The sequence below is a fragment of the Rhinoderma darwinii genome, chromosome 13, assembly GCF_050947455.1.
Source record: "Rhinoderma darwinii isolate aRhiDar2 chromosome 13, aRhiDar2.hap1, whole genome shotgun sequence".
Lineage (NCBI taxonomy): Eukaryota > Metazoa > Chordata > Amphibia > Anura > Rhinodermatidae > Rhinoderma > Rhinoderma darwinii.
In genome coordinates, this window is record NC_134699.1 from 12613566 (window position 1) to 12635470 (window position 21905).

Here is a 21905-nt window from a genome sequence, read left to right on the forward strand (position 1 = left end):
GTCTTTATTGTCTGCATTGTGTTGGTGTAACGTGCCGAAGTACTCCGAAATATATCACGATTTAATGCAATTATTAGGGTATGTTCACACGCTGTGTTTTCAGGCCTATTTCGTGGGGTCTACTCCTCGAAATATGCCTGAAAAATTGAAGCTAAACGCCTATAAACATCTGCCCACTGAATTTAAAAAAAATGGCGAGTAAAAAAAGTGCCCCGTAAAAAAGAACCATGTCACTTCTTGTGCCGTTTTTGGAGCGGTTTTTCATTGTCAATGGAAAAACAGCACCAAAAATGTCTAGAAAAAACACCTCAAAAGGCATTTTCAGCTTCAAAAACGGCTGAAAATCAGTCTGTTTTCTCTCCGCATGTGAACATACCCTAAAGGTGCCCGTACACATTAGATGAACCTCCGCTGTACCCACCAATTTTAGCGGGACTGGCTGACCATCTAATGTGTATGGGGTGTTGCGACTCTTCCACCATGTCGGGAAAGTGGAGTAAAGATAGATCGGACATGTTGGATTTTAACATGCCCAATCTATTGTTCCTGCTGGGATAAGCCGCGGCTAGGGGAGTCTGGCACCAGCTTATTCCTCTTTCTATTGAGGACACCTGCACGCTTGGCTAAATGTGTATGTGGGGGGGTCAGGAGGAATAGCGATCTATGTAGGGCCGCCTCTACTTTTATTCTCTGCTGCTTGCAGTCCGCTTCACTCCTGGTGACGACCGCAAACATGGTGACTGCCGCAGACCGCGTCCAGGCCGTGGTGTCAGCATTGTCCAGCGGCGCCCGAGAGTAGAGGATGCCCAAACGAGGAGAGGCGAGTGTTTTCATCAGAGGATGCGGAGCACTTGGTAGATTTGTCAGTAGTTGATGCCTTTTCACAGGAGACTCCTAGACAGTTGGCATCACAGTAATCGCTACTGATCGTCTTTTCCGTAGGTATCATTATCATTACATGTGGAACGTTAAGCCGATAGACGGGACCCCGCTATAATGGGTAAATGCGCTACAATTGTTCTAATAGGAACGGTACAAACATTCGTAGCTAAAATTGGCTGAATATTGCTGATCGCTCGTGAAATTGATCATATCCGTACAATCTCCCGTGTATGATGGACGTTTAGCATTTTATTATGAAAAAAAGTGTCAACAAATGGACTAGTCAGACAATTGCTTATTGGAAATCGCTTTATGCAAAATGACCTACAGCCATGGCTTCTTATTTGTGTCAAATTTTTGCTTGTTGTCAGTGAATGGAACCATTCTTGTTTACTTTGAGGCTGAATACTTGTCTTGATCATATCCTTTTCATACAGCTGTAATTTGATATGAGAGGAAATCCCTCCCAGAATTATACTTTAGTCCTGTCCCCCCCCCAACCTCTTTCCTGACATCGCCTTCCCCCTCGCCGTGTTTGTTTTCTCTACCAATCGACGTGTCATTGCTGTTTATGTAACACATTTGTACATCTTACAAGCAATATGGTTCTATACACAACACCAGAACCAAGCTCAGTACATAAATACAGCACCAGCACAAATACAGCTCAATTTAGTGCAACCCCTGCTGTATAGGTATGTACGGCATAAAACTACAGCTCCCAGCATGGCCCGAACAATGGTAAGGATATGCTGGGAGATGCCGTTTCACAAAAATAAATCCTATCATAATCATCTCGCTGCAGATCATACAGTGACTACATTACTGATTAGAGGCAGAATAAACACATTAAGTGACTCACCGGTGACGTCTCAGATTCTAGTTCTTTTTCTCCATCCGGTCCAGACCTATATGATGAATTCTCCCGGTCACAGACCATTTCTGCAGTTTGCCGCTCACATGTCTTCAGCTTCTCACTTTACCAACATTTCTGCACCTATAAATAAAGATAAAGTTATCATTATACCACACACTACGCCCCTAAATATAATAGCGCCACACACTGCACCTCTAATTATAATAGCACCATACACCGAGGCGCACACACACACACACACACACACACACACACACACACACACACACACACTGTGCCCCCTGTAGATAGTGCCCCCATATAGCCCACCCCTGTATATAGTGTCCCACAACTAACTCCCCCAATAGTGCTCTACAGATAGCCCACCCCTATATATAGCCCCCTGTAGATATAGCCCAGCCCTGTATATAGTGCTCCACTAGATAGTCCACCCCTGTATATAGTGCTCCACAGATAGCCCACTCCTGTATATAGTGCTCCACTAGATAGTCCACCCTTGTATATAGTGCTCCACTAGATAGTCCACCCTTGTATATAGTGCTCCACTAGATAGTCCACCCCTGTATATAGTGCTCCACAGATAGCCCACCCCTGTATATAGCCCCCCTGTACATATAGTCCACCCCTGTATATAGTGCTCCACTAGATAGTCCACCCTTGTATATAGTGCTCCACTAGATAGTCCACCCCTGTATATAGTGCTCCACTAGATAGCCCACCCCTGTATATAGTGCTCCACAGATAGCCCACCCCTGTATATACTATATACAGGGGTGGGCTATCTGTGGAGCACCATATACAGGGGTTGACTATGTACAAGGGGGGTATATACAGGGGTGGGCTTTCTGTGGAGCACTATAGGGGGAGATATTTGTGGGATACTATATACAGGGGTGGGCTATATCTACAGGGGGGACTATATACAGGGGTGGGCTATATACAGGGGGGACTATATCTATCTACAGGGGGGCTATATACAGGGGTGGGCTATATACAGGGGTGGGCTATATACAGGGGTGGGCTATATACAGGGGGGGACTATAGCTACAGGGGGGGACTATATCTACAGGGGGGGACTATATCTACAGGGGGGACTATATCTACAGGGGTGGGCTATATCTACAGGGGTGGGCTATATCTACAGGGGTGGGCTATCTACAGGGGTGGGCTATATACAGGGGGGGACTATATCTACAGGGGACTATCTACAGGGGGGCTATATACAGGGGTGGGCTATATACAGGGGGGACTATATCTATCTACAGGGGGGCTATATACAGGGGTGGGCTATAGACAGGGGGGACTATATCTACAGGGGGGGCTATATACAGGGGGGGCTATATACAGGGGTGGGCTATATACAGGGGTGGGCTATATACAGGGGGGCTATATACAGGGGGGACTATATCTACAGGGGGGGACTATATCTACAGGGGTGGGCTATATACAGGGGGGACTATATCTACAGGGGGGACTATATCTACAGAGGGGCTATATACAGGGGGGGCTATATATACAGGGGGACTATATCTACAGGGGGGCTATATACTATATAGCCCCCCCTGTAGCTATAGCCCACCCCTGTATATGGTGCTCCATAGATAGCCCACCCCAGTATATAGCCCCCCCCCCCCCCCCCCCCGGAAGATAAAGCCACACACTTTTATTACAATTTAAAAAAAAAACAATTCAAACTCACCTTATTCCCGCTCCCACGCTGTCTGGCAGCCATGGAGACCTGCTCTCTTCTGCGCAGGTCTCCTGGGGGTTGAACGCAGCGTCTATGAAAGGCGCTGATTGGCTGGGCAGGATGACTTTCCCTGTCAGTCAGCGCCTTTCATCGACGGAAGCGTCACTGGTACAAAAGGTACCAGTCGCTTCATTCGTGGAAAGGCGCTGAATGGCCGGGCACGGAACGTGCCCGGTCATTCATTGCTTCTAATTATACCTGTGTCCTTGCAACACAGGTACAATTATAGTGCAGGAGGCGGGGGCGCTGGCGCCCCCCTCTAAGCTGCGCCCGGGGCACATGCCCCGCCTGCCCCCCCCTAGCTACGCCCCTGCCGAGTCCCCACCTACCATGTGCCACAAATACTGGTGACTTGTGTGGCTTTGGGCCCAGTTCTGTCACCAGTTCCCAGGTGCAATGCCTATCTGCAAGCCCTATAGCTACATCCTGGACCTGGCGTTGTTGGTAAACACATTGTATCAAAAATAAGTGGTAAAGTGACTTCATAAAAATGGTGCTAATCCTGAAAACTGGTGTATATACATAGAAATATCTGCCCTATTATTTTTATTTTACTGAGGGCAAGCGCTGATCTTGAAAATGGCGGAGAATCAAAACTGAAGCTAAAACTGCTGCTGTCAATAGCAACCAATCAGAGCTCAGCTTTCATTTATTAAACGCCTCTGAAAAAAATAATAGCTGAGCTCTGATAGGTTGCTATGGGCAACAAAGACAATTTTACTGTAAGACTGTCTTAAATGACTCAAAGTTGCATAATTTTATATTTTACACTGTATAAGCTTTATTTACACAAAACTGGAGAACTGCTTCAATTGCTTCTTGCAGTGCTATATTTATAAAGGGACATTATATTACAAAATGACGGACTGATGCGATACTTGTCCGTGTTTAAACTGATACTTAATAAAGTTTTTGGAAGAAAAAAAAAGAAGTTCCGCAAGAGGTGACCCGGACATTACGTGCGTACGGCTGCTAATATTACCTCTTCTGATTGGTTAGATATAACCGGAACTTACCACGATTGGCTAACACAGGAATAGGTTGTGATTAGTCGACCGGTCGTTATCCCCTCTTAGGATTGGTTACTTACAGTGCGGCTCTCCTTTTCCGGTCGCATTCTCCTCCTGACCTTCTGTCAGTGCCATTTCGGTCAGCGAACGGGTCTCGAGCGGCTGGAATCATGGTGGCGTACTGGAGACAGGCTGGAATCAAGTGAGTGGTCACAGGCGGGTGGTGTGTGTCATGGCTTTTGCGTAGGGTAATTGGAGGGCTGTAGCGGCCTAGCTCGTGTCTGCATCCCCGGGTTATTAGAGAGGGCAGACCCCATGCAGTTTTACTCCACCTATGGGGACAACATGGGCTGCAGACCATGTTGTACAGTGATGAGGTTTCCCATAGAAGTTGTTCCAAGAACATCTGCTTGCGCTGCCCCTTTAAGAGGTTTGGTAGTGCAGTGGATGTCCCCTTTAAGGGCACAGACGCTATAGACTCTACTTATAATTAGTTCGGAGGGGATGGTGTTGTCCGTAGCAACCAATCAGATCTAAGCTGTCACTTTGTGTAGTAGTTTCGGTTAGGGAATGAATGCAGTGATCTGATTGGTTGTTGGGGCCACTATTTTCTCAGTAATTTATTCCTATGTCCTCGGCTGTCAGTACGTGGCTCTTGCCAGGAGCCGTCATGTAGCAGAAGTCCTTGACTAGGGATCTACTCCAGTCCTCACCCCTGTTATTGTAGGATGAGGAGACATTTAAAGGATTCCCCCAACTGGACGACCTTGCCCATGTCTTATCGGTGCAGGGAAAAGACCAGGAAAATTGGTGCAGTCTTTAGGTGATGGCGCCAGGCAAGTGGGAACGATTGCAATATATGTGGAGGTAATTCTTTCTTCTTGTGGACTACGCGTTGCTGGAGTCCAAGCAGTAATACGTTGATCAGCTTATCCGGGGGAAACTTCTAACAAAAAGGGATTGTCCAAAATGGAGCACTCGTCTAGTGACTCCATGGGAAAGGTTATGACAGAATTAAATCTTATAGCGGCCGATCGTGTGACTTCAGATTCTTACAGCGGCTTTCTGTCTTCACAGCTACATTCGCTACTCCCGGATCTGTGCCAACGCGGTGAGAGCGGCTCTGAAACCACAGTTCAAAGCGGAGGCGGAGAAGGTGTCAGCCGTCAACGTGAGGATCCTCAAACCGAAGAAAGCGAGTTAAACTGGTGAGTGCTGAGCGCGTGTCCTTACTTCTGGCAGGGCGGCGCTCGTCATTACTGGCGGGGCGGCGCTCGTCATTAAGCTCTTCATATTTGCGCTACAATTTCTGTTATTTTATTCTGTCACAGTAAGGTTATGTTCACACAGCAGCGTCCGTAGTGGGCGAAATTACGGGGCTGTTTTCAGGAGAAAACAGCCCCGTCATTTCAGCAGTAACGGCATGTGCAGGTGCTTGAACGCTGCGTCCAATACGGACGTAACTGGAGCTGGTTTTCTATGGAGTCCACGGAAAACGGCTCCACTTACGTCTGAAGAAGTGACATGACACTTCTTTGACGCGGGCGTCCTTTTTACGCCCCGCCTTTTGACAGCGGGGCGTAAAAACAATGACCGTCTGAACAGAACATCGTAAGACCCATTCAAATGAATGGGCAGATGTTTGCCGACGCTATTGAGGCGCATTTTCGGACATAATTTGGGGTAAAACGCCCGAATTACGTCCGTAAATAGTGTGTGTGAACATACCCTAACAGAATAACAAAAATAACGGGGGCGCGTGATCCGTCAAATGACCGACACCAACGGTGTCCATTGGCTTTGAGTTCCGCCCGGTTTCCATTATTTTGCTGGACAAAATAGCTCAACATGCTGCGCTATCTTTTTCTGGAAAACATGACGGGATCTGCGGTAGAGACCCCTAGTGGCGCCCCTGATGCAGATGTGAACAGAGCCTGACTGAGGTCACTGTGGCTGTCAGTGACTTGCTGGAAATGTAATATAGGAGGGAGATGGTGACTAAACTATCAAATCAAAATGTTATTTAATATGGAAATGGGCCACAAGGTGCACACCACCAATAAGTACTGGGCTGAATTACTAGGGAAAGGTAAGAGGATAAAGCGGGCGGTTCTATAAAAAATAACATATTACATCTTTTAAAGCGCAATTAAAAATGCTGTCTCCTACGGATCAGGGTCTCCGAGTGACCCCATCATCACACCCTCAGAATGGACACTAATGACTGTGTAGGCAGGTGAGCGGACAATGTTCGGTGTGATGGAACTACCCGCTGTATATTATAGGACTCTAGAGAAACCGCATAGAATGTCACTCCAAATGCTGCTAAAATAATGGCTCAATAACCAGCAGGGCCGATGACACGTCATGTAATGGGGAGCACTATGCCGTGCTCAGAGATGAGCGGCAGAGATAAGCGTGAGCTGACCTCTCTATTATTGGAGTCATTATTTCCCGGCCTATACAATTGAACCTGGTTTAGGAGATACAAAATGTAAACACGTTTCACCGGCATTTCCGGCTGCTTCTAGGGGTGGAGACGGCCGTTCTTTAGGACATAACTTGACTGACCGTTCATGTAGCCGTAATAAGTAAACATTATATTCCGGTGTGAAGACTGAACACTGGCCAGTAGTTATATATTGTTCCTACATTTAGACAAATAAAATGATACTTTATTATTCTGTTTTTCCAATTTGACCGCACATTACTCAAATATTATTGTGTATCGAGTTAAATGCACTTTTATTTGAAACCGTTTCCTTTAACCTGGAGTCGTTTTTTATTTATCTAAATGTAGAAGAACTGGCCAGTGTCTAGTCTTTACGCCGGGATATAATGCTTGCCTATTACGATTGGCTATGTGAAATATCAATCAAACAATGTCCTGTATAAAGGCTTTGACACCGGCAGTCTCCACCCCTAGAAGAAGCCGGAAATGGCGGTGAAACGCGTGTCAGGTGTTTAAATTTCATATCTCTTACACCGATTGTATAGGCCGGGAAATAATGACTCCTATCACTACAATAATAGAGGTCAGCTCACGCTTATCTCTGCCGCTCATCTCTGAGCACGGCATAGTGCTCCCCATTACATGACGTGTCATTGGCCCTGCTGGTTATTGAGCCATTATTTTAGCAGCATTTGGAGTGACATTCTATGCAGTTTCTCTAGAGTCCTATAATATACAGCGGGTAGTTCCATCACACCGAACATTGTCCGCTCACCTGTCTACACAGTCATTCGTGTCCATTCTGAGGGTGTGATGATGGGGTCACTCAGACTATGGCTACAGGAGACTTCTATCTCTTAAAACAGAAGTTGTTTTATCTTTGTGAGCCCAGACAACCACGCGCTTTATCCTCTTACCTTTCCCTAGTCATTCGGCCGTGCTGGAAATAGCCGGTGATGAAGGTCGAGTCGTTGTCTCGTGTCAATGTTTCGTATTTACCAGTTCTATTGTTTCGTTTTTATCTCTGGGTGACACAACGTGCCGGACATTACAGCTTCAATAGCTGATTGTTGTCCTCCAGCTTTCCCGGACTCCTGAATGGCAAAACTGCCTAGTTACGCGGCAGTATGGGGGCGGATGTATCACTAGAAATATATACCATTCAGAAGTCAGGAAAAGCTGAATGATTTACCTGCTGTACAGCGGGGAACAGAGCCACAAAAAAAATAACTTCTGCTGCCACGTCACACAGGGGGTCCAGATACTGCTGGGGTGGTCTACTTCTGGCTTGCTGATGTACATTTAATTTGCTTCTACATTACCCAGAAACCCACAGATTAGTCGGTAAAGATTCTGTTGTGACAGCGCCACCTGCAGTCCATGATGTTCTGTTACAGTCGCTTGTCATTTAGATCATGTTCTTTTATCAACACCGAATACGTGGGTATAATGTACCTACTAGATAACGCCTCGAAGTGCCAATCAGGACCAGCAGGTTGGCACACAACGCCTGGTCGTGTCATGTGATGCTACAGGACTGATTACTGATTTGTCATTTTCCAGCCCCATAATTGACACTTGAAGCCATTTAAAGGGTTGTCTGGGATTAGATATAATCTATGTTAAGATTTCCATGCAGATCCCCCACCATAAATGTCACTTTCTAATACATTACTCTGCTCTTTCAGATCCTCCGCACCAGAAGACCTTTGCTGGAACAACCAGATTCCCATGGAGCCGCTGACCTGCGCCCAAACCTGTAACTGTTCCCGTTCTAAATGAGTGAATAAAGTAGGATGCGTTATTTATAAATGTCTCTCTCCACACGTTTTATTCTCAATTATAAATGGAAAATTCAAGTGCAGGAAACCCCCATAGTGTCTCGCTCTGTCACATGGGTCAGGCAGCTGAGGTATGAGGTGTTGTTTGTTGGGGTCATCACATTGTAGAGCTCCTCTAGTCTCTGTACTGCCTGTGACGTGGAGGGAACACGGTCACTAACACCATAGTGTCTCTGTAGGGTAAAAAAAAAAAACCACAACAACCCTTCTTGACCAGGCAGAGGTATGACCAACGTCTTATGCTTAGTTGGCCAAAGATAATCGCTGCTAGACCGATCCTTTAAGTTGCACAACATTAAAAGGAGTTGTCCAGGATTAGAAAAATATGGCGGCTTTCTTCCAGAAACTGCGCCACACCTGCTCATGGGTTGTCTGGTTTTGCAGCTCAAGTGAAAAGGGGTGAGCTGCAATACCACATACAACCTGTAGACAGGTGTGGCGCTGTTTTTGGAAGAAAGCAACAATATTTTTCTAATCCTGGACCACCTTTTTTTTTACCAAGTCAGTTTAAATTTCCATAATATGGGGCAGGTTTACGAATGTCTTATTTAGACAGAGTAAACTCTATTGCACACGCTGTATGATAATTTTGATGCATCTAGCTGGACTTGTCGACACTTTTCCTCATACCACCTCTTGGTTGGTTTAGTTTAAAGACTATGTACACCTTTTTAAGGGCTTTTTTTAATCTTTTTTTATTTGAATAGATTAGTGTAACTTTGTAATTTAGTCTTTTTTTTTAAAAAAAAATAGTTTTTTGATACAGCTGTTTTGTATTTTGCTCTACACAGAGCAGCTATATCACTCGTTTTACACTGAATCAGTCAGTCCTGCAAATCTGACTGGTTCAGTGTCTGCAGGTCCTGCGTGGATCCACCTGTAATCTATTACATCTAAGTTATGAACTTAGGATCCACCTGTAAACGATCACATCTATGTCATACATGCAGGACCCGCCGACACAATCCCGTGAGACTGGCTCAGTGTAAAGCGAACGATACAGCTGCTCTATATAGAGAATACAGAACAGCTGTACCTCCAAATGTGAAACTATCTTTTTTAATAAAGACTAAAGTTCCACTAAACACTGATCTATTAAAAAAAAAAATTTCAATGGGGGTCGGAGGCGTCTTTTTCCCACGAGCGGTAAAACAGTCTCACGGGAGAAAGAAGGGACATGCCCTATCTTCAGGCGTTTACGCCTCTGACCTCCCATTGACATCAATGGGAGGCAGAGAAAGCGTATTTCACTGAGTTTTATGCCCGCGCCGCTCAATGGCCGCAGGTGAAAAACACAGTCCAGGGAGGGGAAAATCTGACTAAAACTGCCAACTGAAATTTTGAGGCAGAAATTCCACCTGCAAAAAACTGTGTGTGAACAGGGCCGAAGTGTGTGTAGGGAGGTGTAAACCAATAATAGTCTACATTTATTTTGCACCAAATAAAAAGGTGCAACTCAGTAAGTCTTCCCCAATGTATTGTGGGTTTTTAGCTATGAGATGTGATTATTTTGGCTCCCCCGGCTCGTATATCTAGCACACTATAGGAAAAGAACGGGATGTGATATCAGCCAGGAGTTGGTTTCCTTTTCTTTCGCTGCTGTCTTATCTCTGGGGACAGTGGTGTTGGGCGACTGTGCTTCCTGCCCTGTACGATAGCGGGAGTGCACCCATCCCCATAGCGCTTCTCTATGAACCAGGTCACACATCTCATTGCAGTAAACTTTCATCCTGCGAGACTTCTTCAGCATTAAAAGGGCTTGTCCAGGACAGCACCACACCAGTCTACAGGTTGTGTGTGGTATTGCAGCTCTGTCCTATTCATTTCAATGAAGCTGAGCTGTAATACCACACAACCCATGGACAGCGGGGGGGGGGCTGTGTTTGGAAGAAAGCAGCCATGTTCTTATCTTGGACAACCCCTTTAAGGTCTTTTACCAGAAATTCAGGAACTGAAGATGAGGCCACTGCGTTTAATACTGATACTGAAAAAGGGAACTGTAGGCGAGGGTCTTATGATCCGCTCGTGTCACCATGTGTAGTAAAGTGCTGTGTGTGTATTATATAATGTATGAAAACCCCAAGATGGTCAAGTGATAACCGGGGTGTGGTATCTGGTTATTGTCCCTGCAGATTTCCCAGTAACTCAAATCATGTGGTGTTGGGTGAAGCTACATCCAAGCTGCGTTCTGTACCAGATACGTTTATAGGAGAACTCCTTTATATAAAAGTGGACATACATTTTATAACAACCAATTCCTTTGAGTCACCATCCACATCAATGTCCAGCTCTATACACACAAGTGCTTCTAGTTGGGATGGAAATAGACATTGATGTGGACAGTGGTTTAAAAAAAAAAAGTCTTAAAGGGGTTGTCCAAAGATATTAAATGGATGGGTGATCACACGCTGATCAGTGAGGATCTGACCACTAGGATCTGCACTGATCATGAAAACAGGGATCATGTTCCTCTGATTGAATGGAAATGGAGCGGCAGGTCAAGCATGAGCACTGCTGCGCCATTCTCTATGGCACTGCTGGAGATAGCTGAGCCCTCTGCTGTGGGCAAGCTCGACCTGCTGCTTCATTCATTTGTAGGAATTGGACCCCCACCGATCAGCATGTTATTACCTATCCTGCGAATAGGAGGGATAACACTTAACACTTAAAGGAATTGTTCAAAGATTAACTGCCAGAGTAAAGGAAGTGTTGTCATGGGCCCAGAGGAGCTATTATTTACAATTTTCACACTTGTCATGTACACTGATGGGCTTTATGTACAACCGGTAGTTTTGTTTTTACAGATCCTTATCATTTTCCTCATTAAAATTGTCATTCGTTTTATTCTACATAAGTGACAAATACAAGCAAAGTCATGGAAAAAAGCAGACGGGGTGGAGTGCCGTTAAGAGCACAAACATGTAAGATGGTGGCGGTCAACCCAATACATCACCGGCGTCAAATGTGGCCCGTTAACTGCAGCGCGGTGGAGTTGGCTGAGAGGCCGTGCAGGATACACAGACTTATTAAACACTTAGTTTTGTTTTTCCCCCGACAGCTTCTACTTAAAACATTGAACGAAAGAAACCGCCGAAAATGATATAGCCTGTAAAGGGGTATCCTGGTTACAACAAGTTACTCCCTGTCCGTAGTGTAGGGGGTAACTTGCTGATCTATATGGGACCCCCACAGTTTGAGAAGAGGTCCTGTACCCCTCATTTGAACAGAGCAGCAGGTCACTCGTGCACTACCGCCCCATTCAGTCTCTATGGGAGCGCCGGAGATGGAGTACGGCGCTTTAGTGATTTCCAGCGCTGCCGTAGAGAACGAATGGAGCGGCAGTGCGCATGAGAGACCTAACGCTCTGTTCAAATGAGGGGGTATGGGACCCCCAATCTTGTAAACTGTGGGGGTCTGACACTCACCGATCAGCAAGTTACCTCTTACCCTACAGATAGGGGGTAACTTGTAGTAACCAGGATACCCCTTTAAGTTATAGAGATTGGCTTGTTCTGCTAAGGACCCAGTCACAGCTTTATTTTGCCAAAGTTTATCAAATATACAGCGGGAGCGTTCCTGACATTTGTTATACGTAGGCCGTGATCGATGCCTAACAGCGAAGCATGGACTCCTCATCCGTTTAACAGATGTCATGAAAAGCCCAGAATATATATATATGTTAAACGGGTACTATAGGCTTACCCCATACAGCGACAGCCGTCACTATGTACTGCGGGATGGAGCATTGTAGCTGACCATGCTATAAAAAAAAAAAAAAAAAAGAATGGCTGCCATCTGTAGCTTTGTGTACACGTGTAATGAATACACCAGGAGCTTTTCCAACGTGCACACGAGTCTTAGGGGAAAATGAGATGTGAATAGGGCCCAACACAGAAACCAGCTCCTCTAGTGTATATAGCCAGACAGTGCGGCTGGGGAAGGCGATCCTCCATGCAGCTGCTTTCCCCTGGGCCATTAGTTTGGTATCACTGATGTCATTAGCCACTACCAGGAAATCCCACTATAATGCAACCTGATGAGATCACCATCCTCAGTCCAGCAATATTTGATTACAACAAAACATAAAAGCGCCCACTCAAAACGCAAGAGCGGCCATTTTGTGCATTCATAACGGTGTAGAACAAAATGGCTGTCTGATGCGAGCAGGAGAAATGATCCGTATTGTATATGTATTAGCGGTTCAGCTCAAATATCTGGCGCTGTTACTAGTCTATCAATAATAATAATTCTACGGCCAACATCCACAATACATAAGCAAAATTGAAAATAATTCTGTCTCGGTATTTGCAGCCATAACTATAGGATGTCTCTTTCTGGCCGAGAATATCTGACAAATCCTTTAAACAAACGTAAGCCTCCAGTCTTCAGGCTACACTCACTTTCTAATAAATGTAATATCGCTCGCTCAGTAAATCATCTTATGTCCTAATGGTTGTAGAGTTCTATTTCTACAAAGCTCAGGGGACGCTGGGAGTTGTAGTTTCACAACGGCTGGTTAGACTATTGTACAATGAAGCTATCAATAAGCGAAGTAAGAGTTCTAGGGAAACATGAGAATCCCTACCACTCCCGCGAGGCCACCGCAGGTCATGGCCCGAACTGTCAGCATCATAGATCCCTATGTCGTCAGTTCAGGTCCTTAGACCCCCGGGCAGAACTTGTGGGAGTCTTCATTGCTGCAGCGACACCAAGTCTCACAGGTCTTATTCTAGATGTAGACCTTATGTAAAGTCTTTGTTACTTTTACCACTTCTGTTTCTTTAACCTCTTCTTCAAAATAGTCCTCCATGTCGGCTGTGGCATCCTGGTACTGCTGGTATTCTGCAATCAAATCGTGGGTGTTACACTCCGCCTCCGTGAACTCCATCTCATCCATGCCCTCTCCCGTATACCAGTGGAGGAAGGCTTTTCTTCGGTACATGGCCGAGAACTGCTCAGCAATTCGCCCGAAGATTTCCTGGATAGCGGTGTTGTTGCCTATGAAGGTAGAAGCCATCTTGAGACCACGGGGCGGGATGTCACAGACCGCCACCTTCACGTTGTTAGGAATCCATTCCACGAAGTAGGCGCTGTTTTTGGACTGCACGGCCAACATCTGTTCGTCCACTTCTCTAGTGGACATTCGACCACGGAAGATTCCAGCCACGGTCAAGTAGCGGCCATGATGTGGGTCACAGGCGGTCATCATGTTCTTGGAGTCAAACATCTGCTGGGTAAGCTCGGGCACAGTTAGGGCTTTATATTGTTGGCTTCTTCGAGATGTTAGAGGAGCAAACCCAGTTATGAAGAAGTGAAGACGGGGGAAAGGCACCATATTGACTGCCAACTTCCTGAGATCAGCGTTGAGTTGACCAGGGAAGCGCAGAGATGTAGTCACGCCACTCATCGTCATGGACACCAGATGGTTGAGGTCACCGTAGGTGGGGTTGGACATCTTCAAGGTGCGGAAGCAGATATCGTACAAGGCCTCGTTGTCAATGCAGAAGGTCTCATCGGTGTTCTCGAGCAGCTGGTGGATGGACAAGATGGCATTGTAAGGCTCCACTACTGTGTCTGACACCTTGGGGGAGGGCATGATGCTGAAGGTATTCATGATTCTGTCTGGGTACTCTTCACGAATCTTGTTAATGAGAAGAGTGCCCATCCCGGAGCCAGTTCCTCCACCGAGAGAGTGCACCAGCTGAAACCCCTGAAGACAGTCACAGCTTTCGCTCTCTGATCTCACAACGTCAATCACAGATTCGATCAGCTCTGCTCCCTCCGTGTAGTGACCTTTTGCCCAGTTGTTGCCAGCTCCAGAATTACCTAAGACATATTACAATCCATGATAAGTTGATGACCATAAAATACTAGACAACAGATCCCCTAATAATAATAGAATCTCTCCTAGGAGTGATCTGTGGGAATCTGTAGAATAAAGCTACACCGCACGCTTTACCATAATATATATCAGGGCCCGCCACCTGTGGCTCTTGATATTGTACCCAATCACCAGGACACACGTCCATGTCCCGATAGTTCAGAAAACACATGTCCGTCGAAATATCTAGGAAAAACTGTTGCCAAGTGCAGGGCCCGATTGGGCGGAGTATGACGGAGATTCTCTTTGGTGGTCTTTGAATTCTGTGCCATGCTCCACCCCCTCAGACCCTGCACTAGGCATAACACAGTGTATCAGTACTCCTTTAAAGGGAACCTTTCAGAAGTTTTGAGGCATCCAAACGGCCGACAGTGATAAAAGGGAGGTTGACGGCATTTTAAACGTACTTTTTTTGTCATGGTCACTCACGCTGTATGATTGAGAAAATGATGTGTGTGCCGACCGCAAGTGCCACTAAAGCGGGACTTGATGTGATGGACTCCTGCACTGCAAGCTCCACCCCTCTGCTTTAAGTGTTGGCTCTAGCGGTCTCCTGATTGGCTGCTAGAGCTGTCACTCAGAGTGGCACTTGTGACTGCCGGGGAATCAGATGTGAGGCATCAAAACTGTTGTCAGGTTCTCTTTAAAGGGGTCTTCTCATCTTAGACAATGATGGCATATTCTTTGTAAATGCCATTAATGTCTGATAGGTGGGGGTCCTATCTTTGGGAGAATAGAGGTCCCCGGATCAGCACACCAAAGAGAGAGGAGAGGGGTGTGTGTGGGGGGGGGGTGTGTGGGTGTCCATTGCAGTTAACGGGAGTTGCAAAACTTTTCCGTATGCGCAGTATCCTCTTCTCTGAAGTGCCAGGTAGGGGGGTGCCCCCATTCTCCTGATCGGTGAAATATCCCCCCCCACCCCCATATACTGTTCAGGTAACATGACCCCTTTAAGTTTTATTGCAGCCATTGGGAGTGGTACAACGTGAAGCTCAGACCAGAGAATGTCGAGCATCCTGATCTATGTAGCCTACTAATGTAACTCTACAGTCATGCGTTTCCCTCCATCTATATTTTACTATCCCTGTCACACATGAAATATGGATGTACATTACCATGGATGAAGCTGTCTGGACGGAACAAAGGTCCAATAGCGCTGGAGCGCAAACTGTCCATGGTGCCAGGCTCCAGATCCACGAGCACAGCTCTAGGAACATACTTATGAGCTAAATAGGAGAGAGAACAAGATGGAAGAACTAAAACCAACACCGCCAATGAGATAGAAGCAAACTACGGCCCGTAGGGGGGGGGGGGGGGGAGACACTTACAATGAGCCTCGTTGAAGTAGACGTTGATCCTCTCCAGCTGCAGGTCAGAATCTCCCACGTAGTTTCCTCCATTGTCGATACCGTGTTCATCAGTAATCACTTCCCAGAACTACGAGGAAGAACAAAGACCACCATGGATATCAGAACGAGAGTCACGTGATCTAGAGACCGGTCATCGTACCCACCCCCAGGAAGATTCAGGAACACCCCCCCCCCCCATATATAATGGAACCAATCACTATACAGATAATATGTAAAACTCTTCAATCATCTGATATCTTGTATCTGCACCACAATGGCGTCCTACGCAAGGTAATCCAATAGAGTAACTACAACTCAGCCATGTGACAGCTATAAGCCAATGGCATGAAGATAAGCCAATGGCATGAAGATAAGCCAATGGCATGAAGATAAGCCAATGGCATGAAGATAAGCCAATGGCATGAAGATAAGCCAATGGCATGAAGATAAGCAAAACGGACTGTGCAATGGTTCTACATTCTCAATATAACGGACTGTTGTGTCTATGGGGCTGATGGATACAGCAGTCCTCTATATACGGAGAATACTTGGGCCATGGATCATTTCTGTACGTCTCAAATAGAACATAGCGGAGACGTATCAGCCCAACCTCCCCTCCCCCATCAGGAAGAGGCTGCGGTTTTATGGCCAAGCTCAGGAAAGAATTAAAAAGAAAAAACCATCAGTAGTGGGAGACTCGTATCTTCATCTCCATTCTGCAGACCTGCCCATATGTCCTTATCAGTCTCCTCCACAACACACCACAGTGTAAAGCCACCGGCACACCCTCCGCTGCCAGCCCTGCCAGGCCCCTGAGCCCTCACGTGCACTTGACTTATTTACTGACATACAGAACAGTACATCGCACCCCACATACATCAAGAATAAGGAGGCAACCATGCCCCGGCCTAAATACACCCTGCTCAGGGGCTCCGCACCCAACAGGTCACAACTTTGAAAGCCAAATCTACATTTGTATAGTGAGATAGCGGTGTGTAGCATCATTACAATGACATATAGCACTGCTATTCTTTTATATAAGATTGGGGGGGGACCTATGGACCTGGCTGCGACTACTGCACCACCTATAGCTAACGACTAAGAAGACCGGAGATATGCTATAGCTGGCTGGTAGCTATGACATCTCCCTATCCCCAATAAACATGCCTAGCTCAGCCAAACGTGCATGTTATTTCAAAGGGGATAAGTAGCTGCCACGCAAGTCTAGAGCCGCTTATCACAGGGGTTAAAGGATTTGTACAGGATTAGAATAAAATGGCCGATTTCTTCTAGAAACAGCACCACAGCTGTCCCTGGGTTGTGTGCGGTACTGCAGTCCAGCTCCTCTGACGTAAATGTGGCTGAGCTGCAATACCGCACACAACCTGTGGACAGGTGTGGCGCTGTTTCTGGAAGAAAGACATTTTTCTAATCCTGTACAACCCCTTTACATTCCAACCTAATGGATTCTTGTTTCTGTTGTTGGGAGACATTTATTGACCAAAGAGCAGTGGGAATACACAATAGATTGACATTTGATCCTGCTGAAATCGTAAAGATCCGCTGAGAAAACACTACATGTCTATGGGAAGCTTTAGATATTTACCATCATCTGATCAGTCCTAGATGCAAATGGTGAAGAAATTTAAAGGGTAACTCCGAGCAGAGCACTTACAGCCTCTGATCTAAACAGTATTTCCTTTTAAAGGGATATTGCAGATTTAGCAAATAAAGCTTATTCATTGTGTAATGAAAACGTATGCCATTTTCTAAAAATTAATTTGTGTATCGAATCCTCCGTTTATCAGGATCTCTGCTTGTAGTAATTGAATGAGAACCTTCATGGTTTAGGAGGAAGTTACATTAGAGAGCGCTGAAGTAAACAATGAGGGTTTACAGTCAATGACACCAAGCAGAGATCTTGCATACCATGAAGGAATTAATACACAAAGTATATTAGAAGATCGTATAACTCTTCTAGGACTTGTATTCTTCATCCAGTTATATTATACGTGTCTCTACATGGAGTGCTGGGTTCCCCTCGTGTCGGCTCCTTACGGGTTTGTTTTCATCAGCCGTAGCGGAGATGTACAACGCTCACAGCAGAACGAAACTTAAAACTTCCTCTAGACTTGTGAGGAGTCAAAAGATACAAACACAAGGTAATGAAGACGGAAAATCTCCAGTCACTGCATCCGGCATAGGAGAAGAACAAAGAAATTGAGGGAAAGCCGGACCCCTCGCATGAAGGACCTCATTGACTTATAATGGGTTCCGTCATGGTGTCCATCATTTTACCGGGAAAAATAGCTCTGCATGCTGTGCTTATTTTTCCGAGAAAACGCAATGGAATCTGCAAAGGAAACTCCAACGCAAATGTGAACGGAACCTTACACTCATCATAGAATGGAAATGTATTCATCATGATTACTCATTTTTGTAATATTTTCTAACCTGGGCGGAGCTTAGCGGTCACATGACTAGTGCACCTGACAGTGGAAGGTAATTACACAGCCGACACCTTTCCATGGAGAGAACAGTCACTAGTTGCTACAATGTAGACATCATAATGTATCCAATAGTGATCAACCTGGGGCTCTCCAGCTGCCACAACACTACAACTCCCAGCATGCTTTGTCAGGGTATATTGGGAGTTGTATTAAATTCGGCACATCTCTGGCTTTCCTTGCGTCTAAAGGGGAATCTACACCGGCTACTAACTGGCGTAGATTTCTAAAATAATTTGCGCTGGTTTCTAGCGTAAATTATAGCAAATTTGTTGGGTTGGAAAAGTGGCGTGGGCGATGTAAATGCATTAAAGTCACAATTTTTTTTTGAGCAAATTGTAACTGGATGCATTTGCGACTTTTCCCAAAAATATCTTTGGAAATTATTTTACACAAGACAAAATGTTTTCTATGAGCACATTGAGGGCAGTGAACATAGAAAAGATGCAAATGTGCCATGTAGCAGAGTTGTGTTTGTCATTAAGCACATTACAATCTGTGATTTGTTGTTTTACATAGGACTGCAGGTAAACCTACAGTGTTATCGTAACACAATGACAAATAATACACCCTGTGACAAGTTCAACTCTGCTGCATCTGAATTTACTACATACAGTCCAAAACCTCTCTTACCCTCATAACCTATAGAGCGACGTTATATTATCTATAGGTGTCCCCATCACGTGTGTATTATAAAGTCACTCACTCACCTTTCCTCCAATTTGATTCCCGCATTGACCTATCTGCAGATGGACAATTTCACGCATCCTGGACTCCGGGAGGAACAGTTCTGTGGTTCAAAAAGATTGTGACGCTGCAAAACTCCCCAGGAGATTATATACGGGTGATGACGTCACCGGGAGCCTTATTATCTCTGCACAACCGGGGCTGCTAAATGGAGAGCAACAGAGAAGAGGCGAAGGCTGGGTTACGTACTCACAGGACTAGAAAGCACAGAAGAATTCTGCAGAAAGTTTTTGGGACAAATTCAAAAATATTTTTTTTGACATTTCAAACATTTTTTATTTTTGGGAAAGACGTGTGACAACCAGTGCGATCACATTACGATTCCCAAAGGGGTTGTGGCTCAGTTTTCCTGGTGTCCTATGTAGAAATTCACTGTAGTTTTGCCACTCGGGAGTCTTGGAAAGCTGGGTGACAACCATTGGTATTACGATAATGGTGGCCATTTTGGGTGTAGTCCATTTTTAAGAACGATCAGCGATTACTATACAGACTCACAAAGTAGCAGAGAGGTTTAATCTGCAGGAGACCCAATGGAGTAACGAGAGAATAGGCCCCGCCCACAGACCGCGTCATCAGTGGAGCGTTATCTCCTTCCCCACACATGGGTTACTGAGAATATAAAATGGACATCGCCGGCCACAGTCACAAATACAGCGAATAATGAACACCGGCTGTTACTAGGAATAATCCAAAAAGTATGAAATGTGCAAACGATGACATCACAAGCCTGATCTGTAGGCCAATGTCGTCAGAGGAGGAGTTTAAAGCGCCTGGGCACCAATGCAACATCTGGTACTAGGGCCCCCAACCTGCGGAGGCTCACCGTTACACCTGGCCGGAAGAGGGACAAAAACCCACCTGCCACATAAGAGGTTATGTGGCAGAGGGGTTTTGCCCCCCTTCGGCCCGGTTGCAACTGGGAGCCTCTGATCCCTCTATAGCTGATATATAATAGCAAAATGTCAGGATCATTGGGTCAAGGGTTTTTGGAACTGGGAAAGGACCTCAGCCCACAGGTTGTGTTTGGTATTGCAGCTCCGTCCCATTCACTTCAATGGAGCGGAGCTGTAATACCAGACAACAGAGATTATATAATGATTATATCCCATCACACGTACCTAATCAATAAGACATGGAGGCCACAACTGCTCATCATGGACTACTCTTTAAATTATTGACATAGAGACACGGAGTGGATTTAATGTCAACCTGCTACATCAGAGGATTTCCCCCCCCCCCTTCTCATTGCTTTACACTGCAGCTCTGCTTGTTTAGATTGGCTTCTGTGTATAAACACGAATTCAGGGTAAAGTCAGTGCATTGATAGGTGATTTCAGTTACAGCAAGGAGGGCTAAAAGGACATGATCAAGGAACTGCCGCTCATAGATGGTGCCAAATGTGACTCAAAAACGGGGGCGGGGGAGTGACACTATTGTGCCAAGACTACATAGTACACAAGGAAAGCTGCAGTGTGTCCCATCCTCCTGAAAGCAAGATGACCTTTGTCTTGTCTCAGACCAGTTAACCAATTATTAATCCCCCAGCAGAGGCAATTGAAGGTCGATATGAATGAGGAAGGGAGGAATTTTGAAGAAGTTGGTTTTGTGGAATTGAGGGGGAGAAAGAGTTCTAGAGGTCAAGGGCAGCTCAAGAGAAGACCTGCAGTGGTGAATGAGAGGTTACTATTTATTGTTATCAGATATTTCATGTTGAGGATAGGAGGTCTGCAATGTTATTAGCCATTTCTGGAGTCCTAGATCGGAGTCTTCTGGTCACCCGGTCACTCACCTGTATGCACAGACGCTTCCTTGTTCTATTCTCCATCCTCTCCTCTTTTTAGTCGTGAAACGTTCCTCTTCCTTCTGTGACTGCTTGGATTGGACACAAGGAGAATGCACTTCTACACTGCAGCCAATTGACATCCCACATGCACCCTGGGAGCTCGAAATGAGAACGCCTCATGGTTCCCATTCATTTCATTGGACGGCAGCCTGATAGAATAACTAATAAAAAAAAGATAAAAAAGCAACACTATAAAATATGGAAAGACGTGCACTTTGTAGATAAACGTTTTGTGTGAATAGTGCACAGAGGCACAGGAGAGCCGGCTGGTGGTACGCTGCTCCTGGGAATTCATAAGAACCCGTCACATTTACTGCAGGATCTGCGGCTCATCTTGGATTTTTTCTATGGACGTGCAGTTTGATGTGCCGCAGATCCGCATGCAGGAGAGTGCCATTCTATGGGGCTAACCCCTGCGCTGCAGACAAAAATCTGCATGAAAATTTTCTGCTGCATGTGAATGGGGTTGCAGAAACCCCATTCACATACATTGGATTCGTATTGTCGTCGGATGTGACACAGATTTCATAGTGGAATCCGCGTTAAATCAGACACTTCGTGAACGTGCTGGTGAAGCGTGTGACTTCTGTAAACTCTTGCTAGGTCATGTATGAAGTCATTATAGCGATATAAGGGGGGGGGCAATAATGGGGGGGGGGGGGCTAGGCCAGCACCAAATGCCATAATGTTTGGCCCAGTAGACAAGGGGAACTTTTGACCCTCTCTCACTGTACCAATATAATATATTATACACCGGCTTTGTTAT

General features: G+C 45.7%; 2 protein-coding genes across 2 annotated transcripts; one reads left to right on the plus strand and one right to left on the minus strand.

Moving 5' to 3' along the window:
• The first annotated feature begins 4569 nt into the window (after positions 1-4569).
• ATP5F1E (ATP synthase F1 subunit epsilon) lies at positions 4570-8783 on the plus strand. Its single transcript, XM_075845182.1, has 3 exons — positions 4570-4721; positions 5597-5727; positions 8660-8783. The coding sequence occupies exons 1-2, from the start codon at positions 4690-4692 to the stop codon at positions 5721-5723; spliced, it is 159 nt and encodes a 52-aa protein (XP_075701297.1). The 5' UTR covers positions 4570-4689; the 3' UTR covers positions 5724-5727; positions 8660-8783.
• A 2852-nt stretch (positions 8784-11635) lies between these two features.
• Positions 11636-21338, minus strand: TUBB1 (tubulin beta 1 class VI). The gene is made up of 5 exons (XM_075845994.1): positions 21086-21338; positions 19260-19440; positions 16022-16130; positions 15809-15919; positions 11636-14638 (listed from the first exon to the last, which is right to left on the minus strand). The coding sequence occupies exons 2-5, from the start codon at positions 19314-19316 to the stop codon at positions 13542-13544; spliced, it is 1374 nt and encodes a 457-aa protein (XP_075702109.1). The 5' UTR covers positions 19317-19440; positions 21086-21338; the 3' UTR covers positions 11636-13541.
• Between the last annotated feature and the right edge of the window lie 567 nt (positions 21339-21905).